Source organism: Oncorhynchus tshawytscha, linkage group LG14, assembly GCF_018296145.1.
Source record: "Oncorhynchus tshawytscha isolate Ot180627B linkage group LG14, Otsh_v2.0, whole genome shotgun sequence".
Classification (NCBI taxonomy): domain Eukaryota; kingdom Metazoa; phylum Chordata; class Actinopteri; order Salmoniformes; family Salmonidae; genus Oncorhynchus; species Oncorhynchus tshawytscha.
The window spans coordinates 52,942,863-52,963,673 of record NC_056442.1 but is presented as its reverse complement, the minus strand read 5'-3'; the positions used below and the strand labels follow the sequence as shown (position 1 = coordinate 52,963,673).

At 45.2% G+C, this 20,811-nt stretch overlaps 1 protein-coding gene across 3 annotated transcripts in view; it reads left to right on the top strand.

Annotated features, from left to right (window-relative positions):
- Positions 1 to 2,322: 2,322 nt before the first annotated feature.
- The window catches only part of tfam (transcription factor A, mitochondrial), a 43,224-nt gene continuing 24,735 nt past the window's right edge, over positions 2,323 to 20,811 (top strand). The window contains exons 1-7 of one of the 3 annotated variants that reach the window (XM_042297659.1): positions 2,323 to 2,583; positions 2,912 to 2,962; positions 10,467 to 10,594; positions 10,686 to 10,756; positions 11,886 to 12,035; positions 13,531 to 13,626; positions 14,839 to 14,895. In XM_042297659.1, the coding sequence (XP_042153593.1) occupies positions 2,498 to 2,583; positions 2,912 to 2,962; positions 10,467 to 10,594; positions 10,686 to 10,756; positions 11,886 to 12,035; positions 13,531 to 13,626; positions 14,839 to 14,895 (639 nt within the window). In that variant the 5' untranslated portion in view covers positions 2,323 to 2,497. The remainder of the gene's footprint in view (positions 2,584 to 2,911; positions 2,963 to 10,466; positions 10,595 to 10,685; positions 10,757 to 11,885; positions 12,036 to 13,530; positions 13,627 to 14,838; positions 14,896 to 20,811) is intronic. The other 2 variants (XM_042297660.1, XM_042297661.1) reach the window with 2 other exon arrangements.

Genomic DNA, 20,811 nt, shown 5'->3' with positions numbered 1-20,811 from the left:
TGCTCATGTGTTCTAATTCACTGCTGTTGAAAGCATGGAAACTTGTCCTGAGGTAAGCATGAGTTAGTTTTATTATGAGTTAAATATTACACTGGTTTAAAGGCTCAACATGTTCAGTAGAGTGAATGATTCTCACAGTGAGTTGAGTTGTTGTAACTGCTGACTCCTGAAAGACACTCCCTGGGAAATGAGTGCAGACCACTGGGTGGAGATTCAGAGGGTTACTCAACTGATCAAACAAAGTGTGATGGGTCTGCCCCTGTTACTGGGTATGGCCAAGGGGCATCAGGCTGTCTTACAGAAAGTGTGATGGGGGCATGTCTGCCCGTTACTGGGTATGGCCAAGGGGCATCAGTCTGTCTTACAGAAAGTGTGATGGGGGCTTGTCTGCCCCTGTTACTGGGTATGGCCAAGGGGCATCAGGCTGTCTTACACCAGTAGCTGATTGTTTACACCGCTGTCTTCATCGACCTGGCCAAAGCTTTCGACTCTTGTCAATCACCGTATTCAACAGCCTTGGTTTCTCTAATGACTGCCTCGCCTGGTTCACCAACTACGTCTCAGATAGAGTTCAGTGTGTTAAATCGGAGGGCCTGTTGTCCGGACCTCTGGCAGTCTCTATGGGGGTGCCACAGGGTTCAATTCTCGGGCCGACTCTTTTCTCTGTATATATCAACGATGTCGCTCCTGCTGCTGGTGATTCTTTGATCCACCTCTACGTAGACGACACCATTCTGTACACATCTGGCCCTTCTTTGGACACTGTGTTAACAAGCCTCCAAACGAGCTTTTGACTCACATCAAAAATCTCCAATCCAAAGTTAAATTGACAATCGGCTTCCTATTTCGCAACAAAGCATCCTTCACTCATGCTGCCAAACATACCCTTGTAAAACTGACCATCCTACCGATCCTTGACTTCGGCGATGTCATTTACAAAATAGCCTCCAATACTCTACTCAGCAAATTGGATGCAGTCTATCACAGTGCCATCCGTTTTGTCACCAAAGCCCCATTTTCTACCCACCACTGCGACCTGTATGCTCTCGTTGGCTGGCCCTCGCTTCATACTCATCGCCAAACCCACTGGCTCCAGGTCATCTACAAGACCCTGCTAGGTAAAGTCCCCCCCCTTATCTCAGCTTGCTGGTCGCCATAGCAGCACCCACCTGTAGCACGCACTCCAGCAGGTATATCTCTCTGGTCACCCCCAAAACCAATTCTTCCTTTGGCCTCCTCTTTCCAATTCTCTGCTGCCAATGACTGGAACGAACTACAAAATTCTCTGAAACTGGAAACACTTAGCTCCCTCACTAGCTTTAAGCACCAGCTGTCAGAGCAGCTCACAGATTACTGCACCTGTACATAGCCCATCTATTATTTAGCCCAAACAACTACCTCTCCCCCTATTGTATTTATTTAGCTCCTTTGCACCCCATTATTTCTATCTCTACTTTGCACATTTTTCCACTGCAAATCTACCATTCCTGTGTTTTACTTGCTATATTGTATTTACTTTGTCACCATGGCCTTTTTTTTGCCTTTACCTCCCTTATCTCACCTCATTTGCTCACATTGTATATAGACTTATTTTTCTACTGTATTATTGACTGTATGTTTGTTTTACTCCATGTGTAACTCCGTGTTGCTGTATGTGTCGAACTGCTTTGCTTTATCTTGGCCAGGTCGCAATTGTAAATGAGAACTTGTTCTCAACTTGCCTACCTGGTTAAATAAAGGTGAAAAAAATGAAAAAATATCACAGCATTTATCATTTATATAAATTAAACCCATGGGTCAAGAACGCAAAAAATATAATTTATACAAATTAAAACCCATGGGTCAAGAACGCAAAAAATATAATTTATACAAATGAAACCCATGGGTCAAGAACGCAAAAAATATCATTTATATAAATGAAACCCATGGGTCAAGAACGCAAAAAATCTAATTTATATAAATGAAACCCTCAAGAACGCAAAAAATATCATTTATATAAATGAAACCCATGGGTCAAGAACACAAGAAATATAATATATATAAATGAAACCCGTGGGTCAAGAACGCAAAAAATATAATTTATATAAATGAAACCCTCAAGAACGCAAAAAATATAATTTATATAAATGAAACCCATGGGTCAAGAACGCAAAAAAATATAATTTATATAAATGAAACCCGTGGGTCAAGAACACAGCAATTTATTGGAGTAATTCAAAAGTCACTTGATTATTTATTAGTCACATAAATAATTGGTTGACGTTCCCATTTTTCGTGAATGTGCTGCAGTGAATCTTAAACTACGTAAACACTGCCATGACCTTTTCCCACAATGCAGCGGAGCGGTGAACGCGGGTTATCCGTGCATGGCAGGGGCAAACGGACATTATTGAATTAGGTAGCTAATAAACAACGAGGAACTTGTGAGCCAACAGTCCGGGACAGTACCATTGTTGTCTCTGTCAAAGCTGTATCCCGACCGTCTAGTCAACCAGACATGGCACCTTTCGGTCTGATGTTTTCTGGGGTTTGCCTTTTGAAAAAGTCATTCAGTCTCTTCTCCCACGCATCCAGTCTTACAAGGTAACATAAGGAGCAAAACTTCCCGTTGTCAAGATAGATATGTTAGGTAGGTAGTTAGTAAGCCACCCTGTTCAATTTATAATTGGTATTTTAGATTTTTGGACATTCATAAAACCAATTATGCAAAGGAATTGCTTTATTTCAAGCTATCACGCCAGTATTAGTCTAATTAGAGCCTAGTTAGTTAGCTAGTTAAGGTTAGCCAAGGTTAGCTTGACTGGCACTGACTGGTATCCAAGGACATGTTTTATTTTGTCATGTTTTTAACCTTTAAAAATGGACAAGTCAGTTAAGAACAAATTCTTATTATTTCCAATGACTGCAAAAGGCCTCCTGTTTGGATGGGGGCTGGTGCCTGCTGGACTGTAAATTCATCAAGGTACTCCACTTTGTTTACCTTTGTTTATCTGTCTTCCCTAGCCCCGAACTCAGGCCCTGTGTCTAGTTAACCGACCCTCTCTGCCCATTCATCTCAATTTTACCTGTTGTTGTTGTCTTAGCTGATTAGCTGTTGTTGTCTTACCAGTTGTTGACTTAGCTAGCTCTCCCAATCAACACCTGTGATTGCTTTATGCCTCTCTCAAATGTTAATATGTCTTGTATACTGTTGTTTAGGATAATTATCATTGTTTTAGTTTACTGCGGAGCCCCTAGTCCCACTACATGCCTTAGATACCTCCTTTGTCCCATCTCTCACACATGCGGTGACCTCACCTAGTATAACCAGCTTGACCAGAGATGCAACCTCTCTTATCATCACTCAGTGCCTGGGCTTACCTCCACTGTACCCGCACCACACCATACCCCTGTCTGCACATTATGCCCTGAATCTATTCTACCACACCCAGAAATCTGCTCCTTTCTGGCCCTTGTTTGGACACTGTGTTAACTAACCTCCAAACGAGCTTCAATGCCATACAACACTCCTTCTGTGGCTTCCTACTGCACTTAAACGCCTGCAAAACCAAATGCATGCTTTTCAACCGTTCGCTGCCCGCACCTGCCCACCCGACTAGCATCACTACGGTGGACGGTTCTGCCCTAGAATACGTGGACAACTACAAATACCTAGGTGTCTGGCTAGACTGTAAACTCTCCTTCCAGACTCCTATCAAACATCTTCAATAAAAAATCAAATCTAGAATCGTCTTTCTATGTCGCAACAAAGCCTCCTTCACTCACGCCGCCAAACTTACCCTAGTAAAACGGACAATCCTACCGATCCTCGACTTCGGCGAAGTCCTCTACAAAATAACTTTGAATACTCTACTCAGCAAATTGGATGTAGTCTGTCACAATGCCATCTGTTTTGTTACCAAAGCACCTTACACCACCCACCACTGTGACCTGTATGCTCTAGTCGGCTGGCCCTAGCTACATATTCTTTGCCAGACCCACTGGCTCCAGGTCATCTATAAGTCTGTGCTAGGTAAAGCTCCGCCTTATCGCAGCTCACTGGTCACGATAACAACACCCACCCGTAGCCCTCGCTCCAGCAGGTATTTCTCACTGGTCATCCCCAAAGCCAGCACCTCTTTGGCCGCCTTTCCTTCCAGTTCTCTGCTGCCAGTGACTGAAATGAATTGCAAAAGTCGCTGAAGCTGGAGACTTACATTTCCCTCAATAACTTTAAACATCTGCTATTTGACCAGCTAACCCGATCGCTGCAGCTGTAAATAGTCCATCCAATCTACCTACCTCATCCCCATATTGTTTTTATTTACTTTGCTGCTCTTTTGCACACCTGTATCACTACTTACACACCAGCATCTGCTCATCATCATCTGCACATCTATCACTCCAGTGTTAATCTGCTAAATTTGAATTACTTTGTTACTATGGCATATTTAAAGCCTTACTTCCTCATGCCATTTGCACACACTGTATATAGGGGCGGCAGGGTAGCCTAGTGGTTAGAGCGTTGGACTATTAACCGAAAGGTTTCAAGTTCATATCCCCGAGCTGACAAGGTACAAAATCTGTAGTTCTGCCCCTGAAAAGGCACTGTTCCTAGGCCGTCATTGAAAATAAGAATTTGTTCTTAACTGACTTGCCTAGTTAAATAAAGGTAAAATAAAAAATATAGACTCTCTTTTTTTTTCTATTGTGTTATTGACTACACTTGTTTATTCCATGTGTAACTCTGTGTTGTTGTTTCTGTCGCACTGCTATGCTTTATCTTGGCCAGGTCGCAGTTGTAAATGAAAACTTGTTCTCAACTAGCTTACCTGGTTAAATAAAGGTGAAATCTTTGTAAAATTAAAAATCTACGACAAAACCCATCACAACAAGAGATACCATAACACTACATAAAGAGAGACCTAAGACAACAACGCGGCAGCAGCACAAAACATGGTAAAACATTATTGGGTGTCACGTGTGCCGAATACAACAGGTGTAGACCTTACAGTAAAATGCTTACATACAGGCTCTAACCAATAGTGCAAAAAAGGTGTTAGGGGAGCAATAGGTAAGTAAAGAAAGGCTATATACAGTAGCGAGGCTTCTACAGACACCGGTTAGTCAGGTTGATTGAGGTAGTATGTAGATATTGTTAAAATGACTGCATATATGATGAACAGAGAGTAGCAGTAGCGTAAAGGAGGGGTTGGCGGGTGGCTGGACACAATGCAGATAGCCCGGTTAGCCAATGTGTGGGAGCACTGGTTGGTCGGCCAATTGAGGTAGTATGTACATGAATGTATAGTTAAAGTGACTATGCATATATGATAAACCGAGAGTAACAGCAACGTAAAAGAGGGGTTGAGGGGGCTCACAATGCAAATAGTCCAGGTAGCCATTTGATTACCTGTTCAGGCTTCTTATGGCTTGGGGGTAAAAATGGTTGAAGCCTTTTTGTCCTGGACTTGGCACTCCGGTAACCACTTGCCAAGACTCCCTAAATTCTATCAGCATATCGATTGCGCAACCAGGGCTGGAAAAACCTTGGATCACTGCTATTCTAACTTCCGCGACACATATAAGGCCCTGCCCCACCCTCCTTTTGGAAAAGCTGACCACGACTATTTTGTTGATCCCTGCCTACAGACAGAAACTAAAACAAGAAGCTCCCGCGCTGAGGTCTGTTCAACACTGGTCCGACCAATCTGATTCCACACTCCAAGACTGCTTCCATCACGTGGACTGGGATATGTTTCGTATTGCGTCAGACAACAACATTGACGAATACGCTGATTCGGTGAGTGAGTTCATTAGAATGGTTGAAGATGTCGTTCCCATAGCAACGATTAAAACATTCCCAAACCAGAAACCGTGGATTGATGGCATCATTTGCGTGAAACTGAAAGCGCGAACCACTGCTTTTAATCAGGGCAAGGTGACCGGAAACATGACCGAATACAAACAGTGTAACTATTCCCTCCGCAAGGCAATCAAGCAAGCTAAGCGTCAGTATAGAGACAAAGTAGAATCTCAATTCAACGGCTCAGACACGAGGTATGTGGCAGGGTCTACAGTCAATCACGGATTACAAAAAGAAAACCAGCCCAGTCACGGACCAGGATGTCTTGCTCCCAGGCAGACTAAATAACTTTTTTGCCCGCTTTGAGGACAATACAGTGCCACTGACACGGCCCGCAACTAAAACATGCGGACTCTCCTTCACAGCAGCCGACGTGAGGAAAACATTTAAACGTGTCAACCCTCGCAAGGCTGCAGGCCCAGGCGGCATCCCCAGCCGCGCCCTCAGAGCATGCGCAGACCAGCTGGCTGGTGTGTTTACGGATATATTCAATCAATCCCTATCCCAGTCTGTTGTTCCCACATGCTTCAAGAGGGCCACCATTGTTCCTGTTCCCAAGAAAGCTAAGGTAACTGAGCTAAACGACTACCGCCCCATAGCACTCACTTCCGTCATCATGAAGTGCTTTGAGAGACTATTCAAGGACCATATCACCTCCACCCTACCTGACACCATAGACCCACTCCAATTTGCTTACCGCCCAAATAGGTCCACAGACGATGCAATCTCAACCACACTGCCCTAACCCATCTGGACAGGAGGAATACCTATGTGAGAATGCTGTTCATCGACTACAGCTCGGCATTTAACACCATAGTGCCCTCCAAGCTCGTCATCAAGCTCGAGACCCTGGGTCTCGACCCCGCCCTGTGCAACTGGGTACTGGACTGCCTGACGGGCCGCCCCCAGGTGGTGAGGGTAGGCAACAACATTTCCACCCCGCTGATCCTCAACACTGGGGCCCCACAAGGGTGCGTTCTGAGCCCTCTCCTGTACTCCCTGTTCACCCACGACTGCGTGGCCACGCACGCCTCCAACTCAATCATCAAGTTTGCGGACGACACAACAGTGGTAGGCTTGATTACCAACAACGACGAGAGGGCCTACAGGGTGGAGGTGAGGGCCCTCGGAGTGTGGTGTCTGGAAAATAACCTCACACTCAACGTCAACAAAACTAAGGAGATGATTGTGGACTTCAGGAAACAGCAGAGGGAACACCCCTCTATCCACATTGATGGGACAGTAGTGGAGAGGGTATTAAGTTTTAAGTTCCTCAGCGTACACATCACAGACAAACTGAATTGGTCCACCCACACAGACAGCATCGTGAAGAAGGCGCAGCAGCGCCTCTTCAACCTCAGGAGGCTGAAGAAATTCGGCTTGTCACCAAAAGCACTCACAAACTTCTACAGATGCACAATCGAGAGCATCCTGTCGGACTGTACCACCGCCTGGTACGGCAACTGCTCCGCCCACAATCGTAAGGCTCTCCAGAGGGTAGTGAGGTCTGCACAACGCATCACCGGGGGCAAACTACCTGCCCTCCAGGACACCTACACCACCCGATGTCACAGGAAGGCCATAAAGATCATCAAGGACAACAACCACCCGAGCCACTGCCTGTTCTCCCCGCTATCATCCAGAAGGCGAGGTCAGTACAGGTGCATCAAAGCTGGGACCGAGAGACTGAAAAACAGCCACCACTAACATCGAGTGGCTGCTGCCAACACACTGACTCAACTCCAGCCACTTTAATAATGGGAATTGATGGGAAATGATGTAAAATATATCACTAGCCACTTCAAACAATGCTACCTAATATAATGTTTACATACCCTACATTATTCATTGTATATGTATATACTGTACTCTATATCATCTACTGCATCCTTATGTAATACATGTATCACTAGCCACTTTAACTATGCCACTTTGTTTACATACTCATCTCACATGTATATACTGCACTCAATACCATCTACTGTATCTTGCCTATGCCGCTCTGTACCATCACTCACTCATATATCTTTATGTACATATTCTTTATCCCCTTACACTTGTGTCTATAAGGTAGTAGTTTTGGAATTGTTAGCTAGATTACTTGTTGGTTATTACTGCATTGTCAGAACTAGAAGCACAAGCATTTCGCTACACTCGCATTAACATCTGCTAACCATGTGTATGTGACAAATAACATTTGATTTGATTTGTAGTAGAGAGAACAGTCTATGGCTGGGGTCATTGACAATTTTTAGCGCCTTCTTCTGACACCGCCTGGTGTAGAGGTCCTGGATGGCAGGCAGCTTTGCCCCAGTGATGGACTGGGCCTTACGCACTACCCTCTGTAGTGTCTCGCGGTCTGAGGCAGTGATGCAACCTGTCAGGATGCTCTCGATTAGAGGTCGACGGATTAATAGGAATGGCCGATTTAATTCGGGCCGATTTCAAGTTTTCATAACAATCGGAAATCGGTATTTTTGGGCGTCGATTTCTTCTTTTTTTATATATACAGTGGGGCAAAAAAGTATTTAGTCAGCCACCAATTGTGCAAGTTCTCCCACTTAGAAAGATGAGAGAGGCCTGTAATTTTCATCATAGGTACACTTCAACTATGACAGACAAAATGAGGGGGAAAAAATCCAGAAAATCACATTGTAGGATTTTTAATGAATTTATTTGCAAATGATGGTGGAAAATAAGTATTTGGTCAATAACAAGTTTATCTCAATACTTTGTTATATCCTTTGTTGGCAATGACAGAGGTCAAACGTTTTCTGTAAGTCTTCACAAGATTTTCACACACTGTTGCTGGTATTTTGGCCCATTCCTCCATGCAGATCTCCTCTAGAGCAGTGATGTTTTGGGGCTGTTGCTGGGCAACACGGACTTTGTACTCCCCCCAAAGATTTTCTATGGGGTTGAGATCTGGAGACTGGCTAGGCCACTCCAGGACCTTGAAATGCTTATTACGAAGCCACTCCTTCGTTACACGGGCGGTGTGTTTGGGATCATTGTCATGCTGAAAGACCCAGCCACGTTTCATCTTCAATGCCCTTGCTGATGGAAGGAGGTTTTCACTCAATCTCACGATACATGGCCCCATTCATTCTTTCCTTTACATGGATCAGTCGTCCTGGTCCCTTTGCAGAAAAACAGCCCCAAAGCTTGATGTTTCCACTCCCATGCTTCACAGTAGGTATGGTGTTCTTTGGATGCAACTCAGCATTCTTTGTCCTCCAAACACGACGAGTTGAGTTTTTACCAAAAAGTTATATTTTGGTTTCATCTGACCATATGACGTTCTCCCAATCTTCTTCTGGATCATCCAAATGCTCTCTAGCAAACTTCAGATGGGCCTGGACCATGTACTGGCTTAAGCAGGGGGACACGTCTGGCACTGCAGGATTTGAGTCCCTGGCGGTGTAGTGTGTTACTGATGGTAGGCTTTGTTACTTTTGTCCCAGCTCTCTGCAGGTCATTCACTAGGTCCCCCTGTGTGGTTCTGGGATTTTTGCTCACCGTTCTTGTGGTCATTTTGACCCCACGGGTGAGATCTTACGTGGAGCCCCAGATCGAGGGAGATTATCAGTGGTCTTGTATGTCTTCCATTTCCAATGAGGAGAGACAAACTTATCACACAAGTCAGAGTTATACTTAAACTAAATCTTTAACAATGAGAGCTTTGCAATAGCATTTGACTTTCAATGATGCACCATTTCTAATACACCCCTTTCAACCTACATGATGAACAACAGATACATAGAATGGGTCACAAGGTTAAGATTTGTATGAAAGGTATCTCTAATACATAGCAGACAGCATCTGCTGTGTCAACAGTTTTTATTGTATAGACCAGTGTCTGGTCCTCTGACTCCAAACTGGAACCATCTCACCCTGCTACGGTATAGAACAGAAACATTATATGGGTTTAGTAAGGCAGCAGCTACTCTCCCTGCTACGGTATAGAACAGAAACATTACCTCATTCTCTGGAATGCTCAGCAGCAGCTACTCTTCCTGGGGTTTATTATGGATCCCCATTAGTTCCTGCCAAGGCGGCAGCTACTCTCCCTGCTACGGTATAGAACAGAAACATTACCTCATTCTCTGGAATGCTCAGCAGCAGCTACTCTTCCTGGGGTTTATTATGGATCCCCATTAGTTCCTGTCAAGGCAGCAGCTACTCTTCCTGGGGTTTATTATGGATCCCCATTAGTTCCTGCCAAGGCGGCAGCTACTCTCCCTGCTACGGTATAGAACAGAAACATTTAGGTTTTATCACCCAAAGACATCGTAAATCTCCTGTCAGTGTTGTCTCCCAGAAGCCCATCCTCAGTAGAACACACACAATAGTTAACAAAATACTCTATTCTGTTGCATAACACAACCATGATGCAATAAAAGCATTATAACATAATCTTGCAATTTTTCCATTACAAGGGATAATGTGTTGTAGGGATAATGTGTTGTGGTGTGTGTTGTAGGGATAATGTGTTGTAGGGATAATGTGTTGTAGGGATAATGTGTTGTAGGGATAATGTGGTGTGTGTTGTAGGGATAATGTGTTGTAGGGATAATGTGGTGTGTGTTGTAGGGATAATGTGTTGTGGTGTGTGTTGTAGGTTCGTCAATGTGATCCCAGCTGTAAAGAGTTTGACCACCATTGCAGGCGCTCCCCCTAAGAGGCCCCTGAACGGATACATGAGATTTGTGAAACAGCAACAACCTCTCGTTGTCAGGGAGTATCCAGGTGACTGGTGTTAGAATGGACAGTATCTCTACAGCTTCACTCATTCCTTTGTCTTCACACATCACTGAGTTAATGTTGATGTGAGTTTCAGATGTCAAAGCTGTCGATGTGATAAGGAAGATTGCACAGCAGTGGAGAACTCTGACAGCAGACCAGAAACAGGTAGGTTGTGTCTTGATTCAGTAGGGACACTTCAGTAGACAGCAAGGCCCCCCCATACCCTGACACCGTGGACAGCAAGGCCCCCCAGACCCTGACACCGTGGACAGCAAGGCCCCCCTCCAGACCCTGACACCGTGGACAGCAAGGCCCCCCTCCAGACCCTGACACCGTGGACAGCAAGGCCCCCCCAGACCCTGACACCGTGGACAGCAAGGCCCCCCCCAGACCCTGACACCGTGGACAGCAAGGCCCCCAGACCCTGACACCGTGGACAGCAAGGACCCCCAGACCCTGACACCGTGGACAGCAAGGACCCCCAGACCCTGACACCGTGGACAGCCCCCAGACCCTGACACCGTGGACAGCATGGCCCAGACCCTGGCACCCCAGACCCCCCTGACACCGTGGACAGCAGGGACCCCCATACCCTGACACAGTGGACAGCATGCCCCCGCCCAGACCCTGGCACCTTGGACAGCAGGGACCCCCAGACCCTGCAGGGCACCCCAGTGTGGACAGCATGACCCCCCCCAGGGCCCCCAGACCCTGGACACCTTGGACAGCAGGGCCCCCAGACCCTGACACCTTGGACAGCAGGGACAGACCCTGACACCGTGGACCCCCATACCCTGACACAGTGGACAGCATGCCCCCGCCCAGACCCCCCCAGTGGACAGCATGCCCCCCCCAGACCCTGGCACCTTGGACAGCAGGGACCCCAGACCCTGACACCTTGGACAGCAGGGCACCCCAGAACCTGACACCGTGGACAGCATGCCCCCCCTCCCAGACCCTGACACCTTGGACAGCAGGGCCCCCCAGACCCTGACAGCAGGGCCCCCCAGACCCTGACACCTTGGACAGCAGGGCACCCAGATATCTTCTTTCTCCGTGTGTGACGGAGAATACACTACTTCTGTAGTCCATGTTTGCACCTTCCATCAGAGAAGACGACACAGACTGTCATGCGTCTACTTTCTACCAACATGGATGTACTGGACAGTATTTAAATAACTGAAAAAAGGCTGTTTGACTTATACCCTACCTGAAATTGACATATCAGTGTTGTTGTACTGTGGACAGACTTGTGTGGTTAATTAGCTAAATACATGTTGACGTTCCCCCACAGCCTTTTCAACAGGCGTCAGTGGTTGCAAGGGAACAGTTTAAGGTGGACATGCAGAGGTACCAGTCCCAGCTCACACCTGCACAGGCTGCTGCTCTGAAACAGGAGAGGAGACGGAGGCTGGCCAAGAGGAAAGCCATCAGGAGGAAGAGGGTGAGTGTAGCTCATTGATTTTCATAGTAGAGGTTGACCGATTTAATCAGAATGGCAGATTAATTCGGGCCGATTTCAAGTTTTCATAACAATCGGAAATCGGTATTTTTTGACACCGATTTGGCCGAATATTTTAAATTTTATTTTAATTTATTTTTTACACCTTTATTTAATATTTATTTAACTAGGCAAGTCAGTTAAGAACACATTCTTATTTTCAATGACGGCCTAGGAATGGTGGGTTAACTGCCTCGTTCAGGGGCAGAACGACAGATTTTCACCTTGTCAGGTCGGGGGATCCAATCTTTCAACCTTACAGTTAACTAGTCCAACGCTATAACCACCTGCCTCTCGTTGCACTCCACAAGGAGTCTGCCTGTTACGCGAATGCAGTAAGCCAAGGTAAGTTGCTAGCTAGCATTAAACTTATAAAATCAATCAATCATAATCACTAGTTAACTACACATGGTTGATGATATTACTAGATATTATCTAGCGTGTCCTGCGTTGCATATAATCTGACTGAGCATACAAGTATCTAAGTATCCGACTGAGCGGTGGTAGGCAGAAGCAGGTGCATAAACATTCATTCAAACAGCACTTTCTTTGCGTTTTGCCAGCAGCTCTTCGTTGTGCATCAAGCATTGCTCTGTTTATGACTTCAAGCCTATCAACTCCCGAGATGAGGCTGGTGTAACCAGAGTGAAATGGCTAGCTAGTTAGTGCGTGCTAATAGTGTTTCAAACGTCACTCGCTCTGAGCCTTGGAGTGGTTGTTCCCCTTGCTCTGCATGGGTAACGCTGCTTCGAGGGTGGCTGTTGTCGTTGTGTTGCTGGTTCGAGCCCAGGGAGGAGCGAGGAGAGGGACGGAAGCTATACTGTTACACTGGCAATACTGAAGTGCCTATAAGAACATCCAATAGTCAAAGGTTAATGAAATACAAATGGTATAGAGGGAAATAGTCCTATAATAACTACAGCCTAAAACTTCTTACCTAGGAATATTGAGGACTCATGTTAAAAGGAACCACCAGCTTTCATATGTTTTCATGTTCTGAGCAAGGAACTTAAACGTTAGCTTTCTTACATGGCACATATTGCACTTTTACTTTCTTCTCCAACACTTTGTTTTTGCATTATTTAAGCCAAATTGAACATGTTTCATTATTTATTTGAGGCTAAATTGATTTTATTGATGTATTATATTAAGTTCAAATAAGTGTTCATTCAGTATTGTTGTAATTGTTATTATTATCGACTTTTTTGGTCCTCCAATAATCGGTATCGGCATTGAAAAATCATAATCGGTCGACCTCTACTTGATAGTGATGTGCTGTGGGCCGTGGACACTATTTGGCATGACAGACCCCTCCTAGTGAATGTAATGGCATACTACTAAGGCCTTGTGATAGTATTAGTAGTGGTGTGTTCTGATGTTGTGCCACTGAAATGTTCCTGGTGACTCGTCTGACTTGACCACCATCTTCCACTTTTAGGAGTTGAACAGTCTTGGCAAACCCAAACGTCCCCGGTCGTCCTTTAACATCTTCATGGCAGAACACTTTGAGGAGTCCAGGGGGACGACCACACAGGTTGGTACTGAGGAGTCCAGAGGGGGGTGGCACACAGGTTGGTACTGAGGAGTCCAGAGGGAGGGGGAACCTCGCAGGTTGGTACTGAGGAGTCCAGAGGGAGGGGGAACCTCGCAGGTTGGTACTGAGGAGTCCAGAGGGAGGGGGAACCTCGCAGGTTGGTACTGAGGAGTCCAGAGGGAGGGGGAACCTCGCAGGTTGGTACTGAGGAGTCCAGAGGGAGGGGGAACCTCGCAGGTTGGTACTGAGGAGTCCAGAGGGAGGGGGAACCTCGCAGGTTGGTACTGAGGAGTCCAGAGGGAGGGGGAACCTCGCAGGTTGGTACTGAGGAGTCCAGAGGGAGGGGGAACCTCGCAGGTTGGTACTGAGGAGTCCAGAGGGAGGGGGAACCTCGCAGGTTGGTACTGAGGAGTCCAGAGGGGGGGGAACCTCGCAGGTTGGTACTGAGGAGTCCAGAGGGAGGGGGAACCTCGCAGGTTGGTACTGAGGAGTCCAGGGGGGAGGGGGAACCTCGCAGGTTGGTACTGAGGAGTCCAGAGGGAGGGGGAACCTCGCAGGTTGGTACTGAGGAGTCCAGAGGGAGGGGGAACCTCGCAGGTTGGTACTGAGGAGTCCAGAGGGAGGGGGAACCTCGCAGGTTGGTACTGAGGAGTCCAGAGGGAGGGGGAACCTCGCAGGTTGGTACTGAGGAGTCCAGAGGGGGGGGAACCTCGCAGGTTGGTACTGAGGAGTCCGGGGGGGGCACTCAGGTTGGTACTGAGGAGTCCAGGGGGGGGGGGCACTCAGGTTGGTACTGAGGAGTCCAGGGGGGGGCACTCAGGTTGGTACTGAGGAGTCCAGAGGGGGAACCACGCAGGTTGGTACTGAGGAGTCCAGAGGGGGGAACCACGCAGGTTGGTACTGAAGAGGGGGGCACTCAGGTTGGTACTGAAGAGTCCAGAGGGGGGGGCACTCAGGTTGGTACTGAGGAGTCCAGAGGGGGAGGGGGACCATGCAGGTTTGTACTGAGGAGTCCAGAGGGGGGGGTGTATCAGGTTGGTATCAGTGTCCAGTAATCAAATACTTCTTCATGAGTTCTGAGTCAATGGGATGAAAATATAATATTCTTTAACACATTACATTATACCAGCATTAAAGAGATGGTTGATATGTAATCTAAATGTAATGGTATAACACGCACCTGTTATAATGCTGTCACCTTTTTCCCCTCAGGGCAAGATGAAGATGCTGCGGGAGGACTGGACCAAACTGTCAACCTCACAGAAACAAGTAGGTGGAATGAAGTGTTTGATACAGTGTATTCGTTACGTTTCATTAAGGATCTCTCTGTACTTTCCTCCGTTCATCTTTGCCTTGATCATGACTGCTGCCACCACCATGCTTCACCGTAGTGATGGTGCCAGGTTTCCTCCAGACGTGATGCTGCCACCACCATGCTTCACCGTAGTGATGGTGCCAGGTTTCTTCCAGACGTGATGCTGCCACCACCATGCTTCACCGTTGTGATGGTGCCAGGTTTCCTCCAGACGTGATGCTGCCACCACCATGCTTCACCGTAGTGATGGTGCCAGGTTTCCTCCAGACGTGATGCTGCCACCACCATGCTTCACCGTAGTGATGGTGCCAGGTTTCCTCCAGACGTGATGCTGCACCACCACCATGCTTCACCGTAGTGATGGTGCCAGGTTTCTTCCAGACGTGATGCTGCCACCACCATGCTTCACCGTTGTGATGGTGCCAGGTTTCCTCCAGACGTGATGCTGCCACCACCATGCTTCACCGTAGTGATGGTGCGAGGTTTCCTCCAGACGTGATGCTGCCACCACCATGCTTCACCGTAGTGATGGTGCCAGGTTCCCTCCAGATGTGATTCTTGGCATTGGGGCCAAAGAGTTCAATCTTGGTTTCATCAGACTGGAGACATGTTTGTTTCTCATGGTCTGAGAGTCATTTAGGTTCCTTTTTGCAAGCTCCAAGCGGGCTGTCACGTTCCTTTTACTGAGGAGTGGCTTCCGTCTGGCCACTCTACCATAAATGCCTGATTGGTGGAGTGCTGCAGATATGGTTGTCCTTCTGGAAGGTTCTCCCATCTCCACAGAGGAACTCTGGAGCTCTGTCAGAGAGACCATCAGGTTCTTTGTCACCTCCCTGACCAAGGCCATTCTCCCCCGATTGCTCAGTTTGGCCGGGCGGCCAGCTCTAGGAAGAGTCTTGGTGGTTCCAAGCTTCTTCCATTTAAGAATGATGGAGGCCACTGTGTTCTTGGGACCTTCAATGCTGCAGAATTGTTTTGATACCTTTCCCCAGATCTGTGCCTCGACACAATCCTGTCTCTGAGCTCTACGGACAATTCCTTCCACCTCATGGCTTGGTTTTTGCATTGACATGCAGTGTCAACTGTGGCATATATAGACAGGTGTCCCTTTCCAAATCACGTCCAATCAATTTAATTTACCACAGGTAGACACTAACAATGGATGGAAACAGGAGGCACCTGAGCTCAATTTTGAGTCTCATATTTGGTATTTCTGTTTTTTATTTGTAGTACATTAGCAAAAATGTAAACCTGTTTTCACTTTCATTATGGGGTATTGTGTATAGATTGAGGAAAACAAATATCTAATCCATCTTAGAATAAAGCTGTAACTTAACAAAATGTGGAAAAAGTCAAGGAGTCTGAACACTTTCCGAATGCACTGTAGATGTAGTTATATACCTGTGGTGGTGGTGGTGGTATAGATGTAGTTATATACCTGTGGTGGTGGTATAGATGTAGTTATATACCTGTGGTGGTGGTATAGATGTAGTTATATACCTGTGGTGGTGGTGGTGGTATAGATGTAGTTATATACATGTGGTGGTGGTATAGATGTAGTTATATACATGTGGTGGTGGTATAGATGTAGTTATATACATGTGGTGGTGGTATAGATGTAGTTATATACATGTGGTGGTGGTATAGATGTAGTTATATACATGTGGTGGTGGTATAGATGTAGTTATATACATGTGGTGGTGGTATAGATGTAGTTATATACTTGTGGTGGTGGTATAGATGTAGTTATATACCTGTGGTGGTGGTGGTATAGATGTAGTTATATACATGTGGTGGTGGTATAGATGTAGTTATATACCTGTGGTGGTGTAGATGTAGTTATATCCTGGTCAGTTCCTGGATGGGAGACCAGATGCTGCGGGAAGTGGTGTTGGGGGGCCAGTAGGAGGCACTCTTTCCTCTGGTCTAAAAAAAAAAATATCCCAATGCCCCAGGGCAGTGCCCTGTGTAGGGTGCCGTCTTTCGGATGGGACGTTAAACGGGTGTCCTGACTCTCTGAGGTCATTAAAGATCCCATGGCACTTATCGTAAGAGTAGGGGTGTTAACCCCGGTGTCCTGGCTAAATTCCCAATCTGGCCCTCAAACCATCATGGTCACCTAATAATCCCCAGTTTACAATTGGCTCATTAATCCCCCTCCTCTCCACTGTAACTATTCCCCAGGTCGTTGCTGCAAATGAGAACGTGTTCTCAGTCAACTTACCTGGTAAAATAACGGATAAATAAAATAAAAATAAAATATACATATGATGGTGGTGGTATAGATGTAGTTATATACATATGGTGGTGGTGGTATAGATGTAGTTATATACATATGATGGTGGTGGTATAGATGTAGTTATATACATATGATGGTGGTGGTATAGATGTAGTTATATACATGTGGTGGTATAGATGTAGTTATATACATATGATGGTGGTGGTATAGATGTAGTTATATATATATGGTGGTGGTGGTATAGATGTAGTTATATACATATGGTGGTGGTGGTATAGATGTAGTTATATACATGTGGTGGTATAGATGTAGTAGTTATATATATGGTGGTATGTATAGATGTAGATATATACATATGGTGGTGGTGGTATAGATGTAGTTATATATGATGGTGGTGGTGGTATAGATGTAGTTATATACATATGGTGGTGGTGGTGGTGGTATAGATGTAGTTATATACATATGGTGGTGGTGGTGGTATAGATGTATGAGATATATACATATGGTGGTGGTGGTATAGATGTAGTTATATACATATGATGGTGGTGGTAGATATATACATATGATGGTGGTAGATGTAGATGTAGCCCCATGTTATATACATATGATGTAGTATAGATGTGTATGATGGTGGTGGTATAGATGTAGTTACATACATATGATGGTGGTGGTATAGATGTAGTATATATATACATGGTTATATATGGTATAGATGTAGTTATATACATATGATGGATGGATATATACACATGGTGATGGTAGATGTAGATATATACACATGGTGGTGGTATAGATGTAGTTATATACATATGATGGTGATGGTGGTATAGATGTAGTATATACATATGATGGTATAGATGTAGTTATATACATATAGATGTGGTGGTGGTGGTATAGATGTAGATTATATATCCTGGTCAGTTCCTGGATGGGAGACCAGATGCTGCGGGAAGTGGTTGTAGGAGGCACTCTTTCCTCTGGTCTAAAAAAAAAAATATCCCAATGCCCCAGGGATGGGACGTTAAACGGGTGTCCTGACTCTCTGAGGTCATTAAAGATCCCATGGCACTTATCGTAAGAGTAGGGGTGTTAACCCCGGTGTCCTGGCTAAATTCCCAATCTGGCCCTCAAACCATCATGGTCACCTAATAATCCCCAGTTTACAATTGGCTCATTAATCCCCCTCCTCTCCACTGTGATGGATAAATAAAATAAAAATAAAATATACATATGATGTATAGATGTAGTTATATACATACATGGTGGTGGTGGTATAGATGTAGTTATATACATATGATGGTGGTGGTGGTGGTATAGATGTAGTTATATACATATGGTGGTGGTGGTATAGATGTAGTTATATACATATGGTGGTGGTGGTATAGATGTAGTTATATACATATGGTGGTGGTGGTATAGATGTAGTTATATACATATGATGGTATAGATGTAGTTATATACATATGGTGGTGGTATAGATGTAGTTATATACATATGATGGTGATGGTGGTATAGATGTAGTTATATACATATGGTGGTGGTATAGATGTAGTTATATACATATGATGGTATAGATGTAGTTATATACATATGATGTAGTATAGATGTAGTTATATACATATGATGGTGGTGGTATAGATGTAGTTATATACATATGATGGTGGTGGTATAGATGTAGTTATATACATATGGTGGTGGTGGTATAGATGTAGTTATATACATATGATGGTATAGATGTAGATATATACACATGGTGATGGTAGATGTAGATATATACACATGGTGGTGGTATAGATGTAGTTATATACATATGATGGTGATGGTATAGATGTAGTTATATACATATGATGGTGTAGTTATATAAATATTATGGTAAAATTAGTGATGCCTTTCACCCCTCCCCTCTTCAATGAACTGAATTGACCTTCAAAGATTCTCTCCTATTTGCACCACATCAGAACATCAAAAGATAGTTGGAAAGAGGAGATGGATGTATCCAGTATAATAGATGGACTAAGTTAGCAAAACAAAGTCATATAATCTCTAGCTAACACTCCCGCTCTGGGTAAAGGATTAGGGTTAGGGTTAGCCACCCTAACCCACTCCCGCTCTGGGTAAAGGATTAGGGTTAGGGTTAGCCACCCTAACCCACTCCCGCTCTGGGTAAAGGATTAGGGTTAGGGTTAGCCACCCTAACCCACTCCCGCTCTGGGTAAAGTATATCTGCATTAAAATAAAGTTGATAAAACATCTGATAAAAATTTGTTATTTTGACAGTTATTTTACTTCATCCAAAACCGTCAATGTCACGGTTATCCAATTACCGTCACAGCCCTAGCTGTGTTTCAGGTGTACAGTGGGCTCCCAAATTACTGGCACCCCTGACTTGCAGTGCACAAACATTTCTTCAAGAAAATATAAGCAATATAATTAAATACCAACATGTGAGATACTGTACTTTATTAATGTTTCAATGGAACCCACCAATCATACATTTATTTTGTATTAAATAATTGTAACTAAAATCAAGGTTTCATAATTATTGGCACTCCTCATTTAGTACTTAGTGCAACCACCTCTGGCAAGGATAACAGCGTGGAGTCTTTTCCTGTGATGTTTGACAAGGTTAAGGAACACATTTGGAGGGATTTTGGACCATTCCTCTATGCAGATCCTTTCAAGATCCTTCACATTCTTGGGTTTACGCTCGTCAATTGCCCTCTTCCACTCAGCCCACAGGTTTTCCATTGGATTGAGGTCCGGCGACTGAGATGGCCATGGCAGCACATTGATTTTGTTGCCACAAAACCATTTCTGTGCGGATCTTGAAGTATGGTTTTGGGTCATTTTCTTGTTGGAGTCCACCTACTGCCAAGTTCCAGCCTTCTGGCAGAGGCAACCGGATTGTCAGCCAAAATTGCCTGATACTTGGTGGAATTCGTTACGCCATCAATCTGAACCAGTGCCCCTGGACCTCTGGAATTAAAACGGCCCCAAAACATCACTGACCCATCACCATATTTCACCGTGGGTATGAGGTGCCTCTCCTTTTATGCATCTCTGTTTCGACGCCAAACATGCCAATGCTGTATCTGACCAAACTTTCAATTTTGGTCCCATCGGACCAGAGCACCTTCTTCCAGTCATAATTTAATTGACGTTTGGCTCCAAGCGCTTGCGTCTGTGTCTTGGGGTCAGAAAGGGCTTTCTTCTGGCAACCCTTCCAAAGAGCCTGTGGTTGTGGAGGTGGCGTCTGTTGGAGCTTTTTGATACCTGGTGACCCCAAGATGCCACCAAGGCCTGCAATTCTTTCACAGTGATTCTTGGGGATTTTGTTGCTTCTCTCACCATCCTCCTCCCATTCCTGGGGGGGTCTTCTACCCGTGAGGTTTTCAACTGTTCCATATCTTTCATCATTTTTAATAATTGCCCTGACAGGGCTCAGTGGTATATTCAATCGTTTGTGGATCTTCTTGTAGCCACTACCAGATTTATGAAGGTCTACGACCATCTGTCTCTTTTGAACTGCCAGTTCTTTTGTTTTCTTCATGGTGTTGGATGACAAAGGGATATTGCATGCGTGTTACCTCATTTTGATACCCTAGTGAAACAGGAAGTGATGTAATGGCTC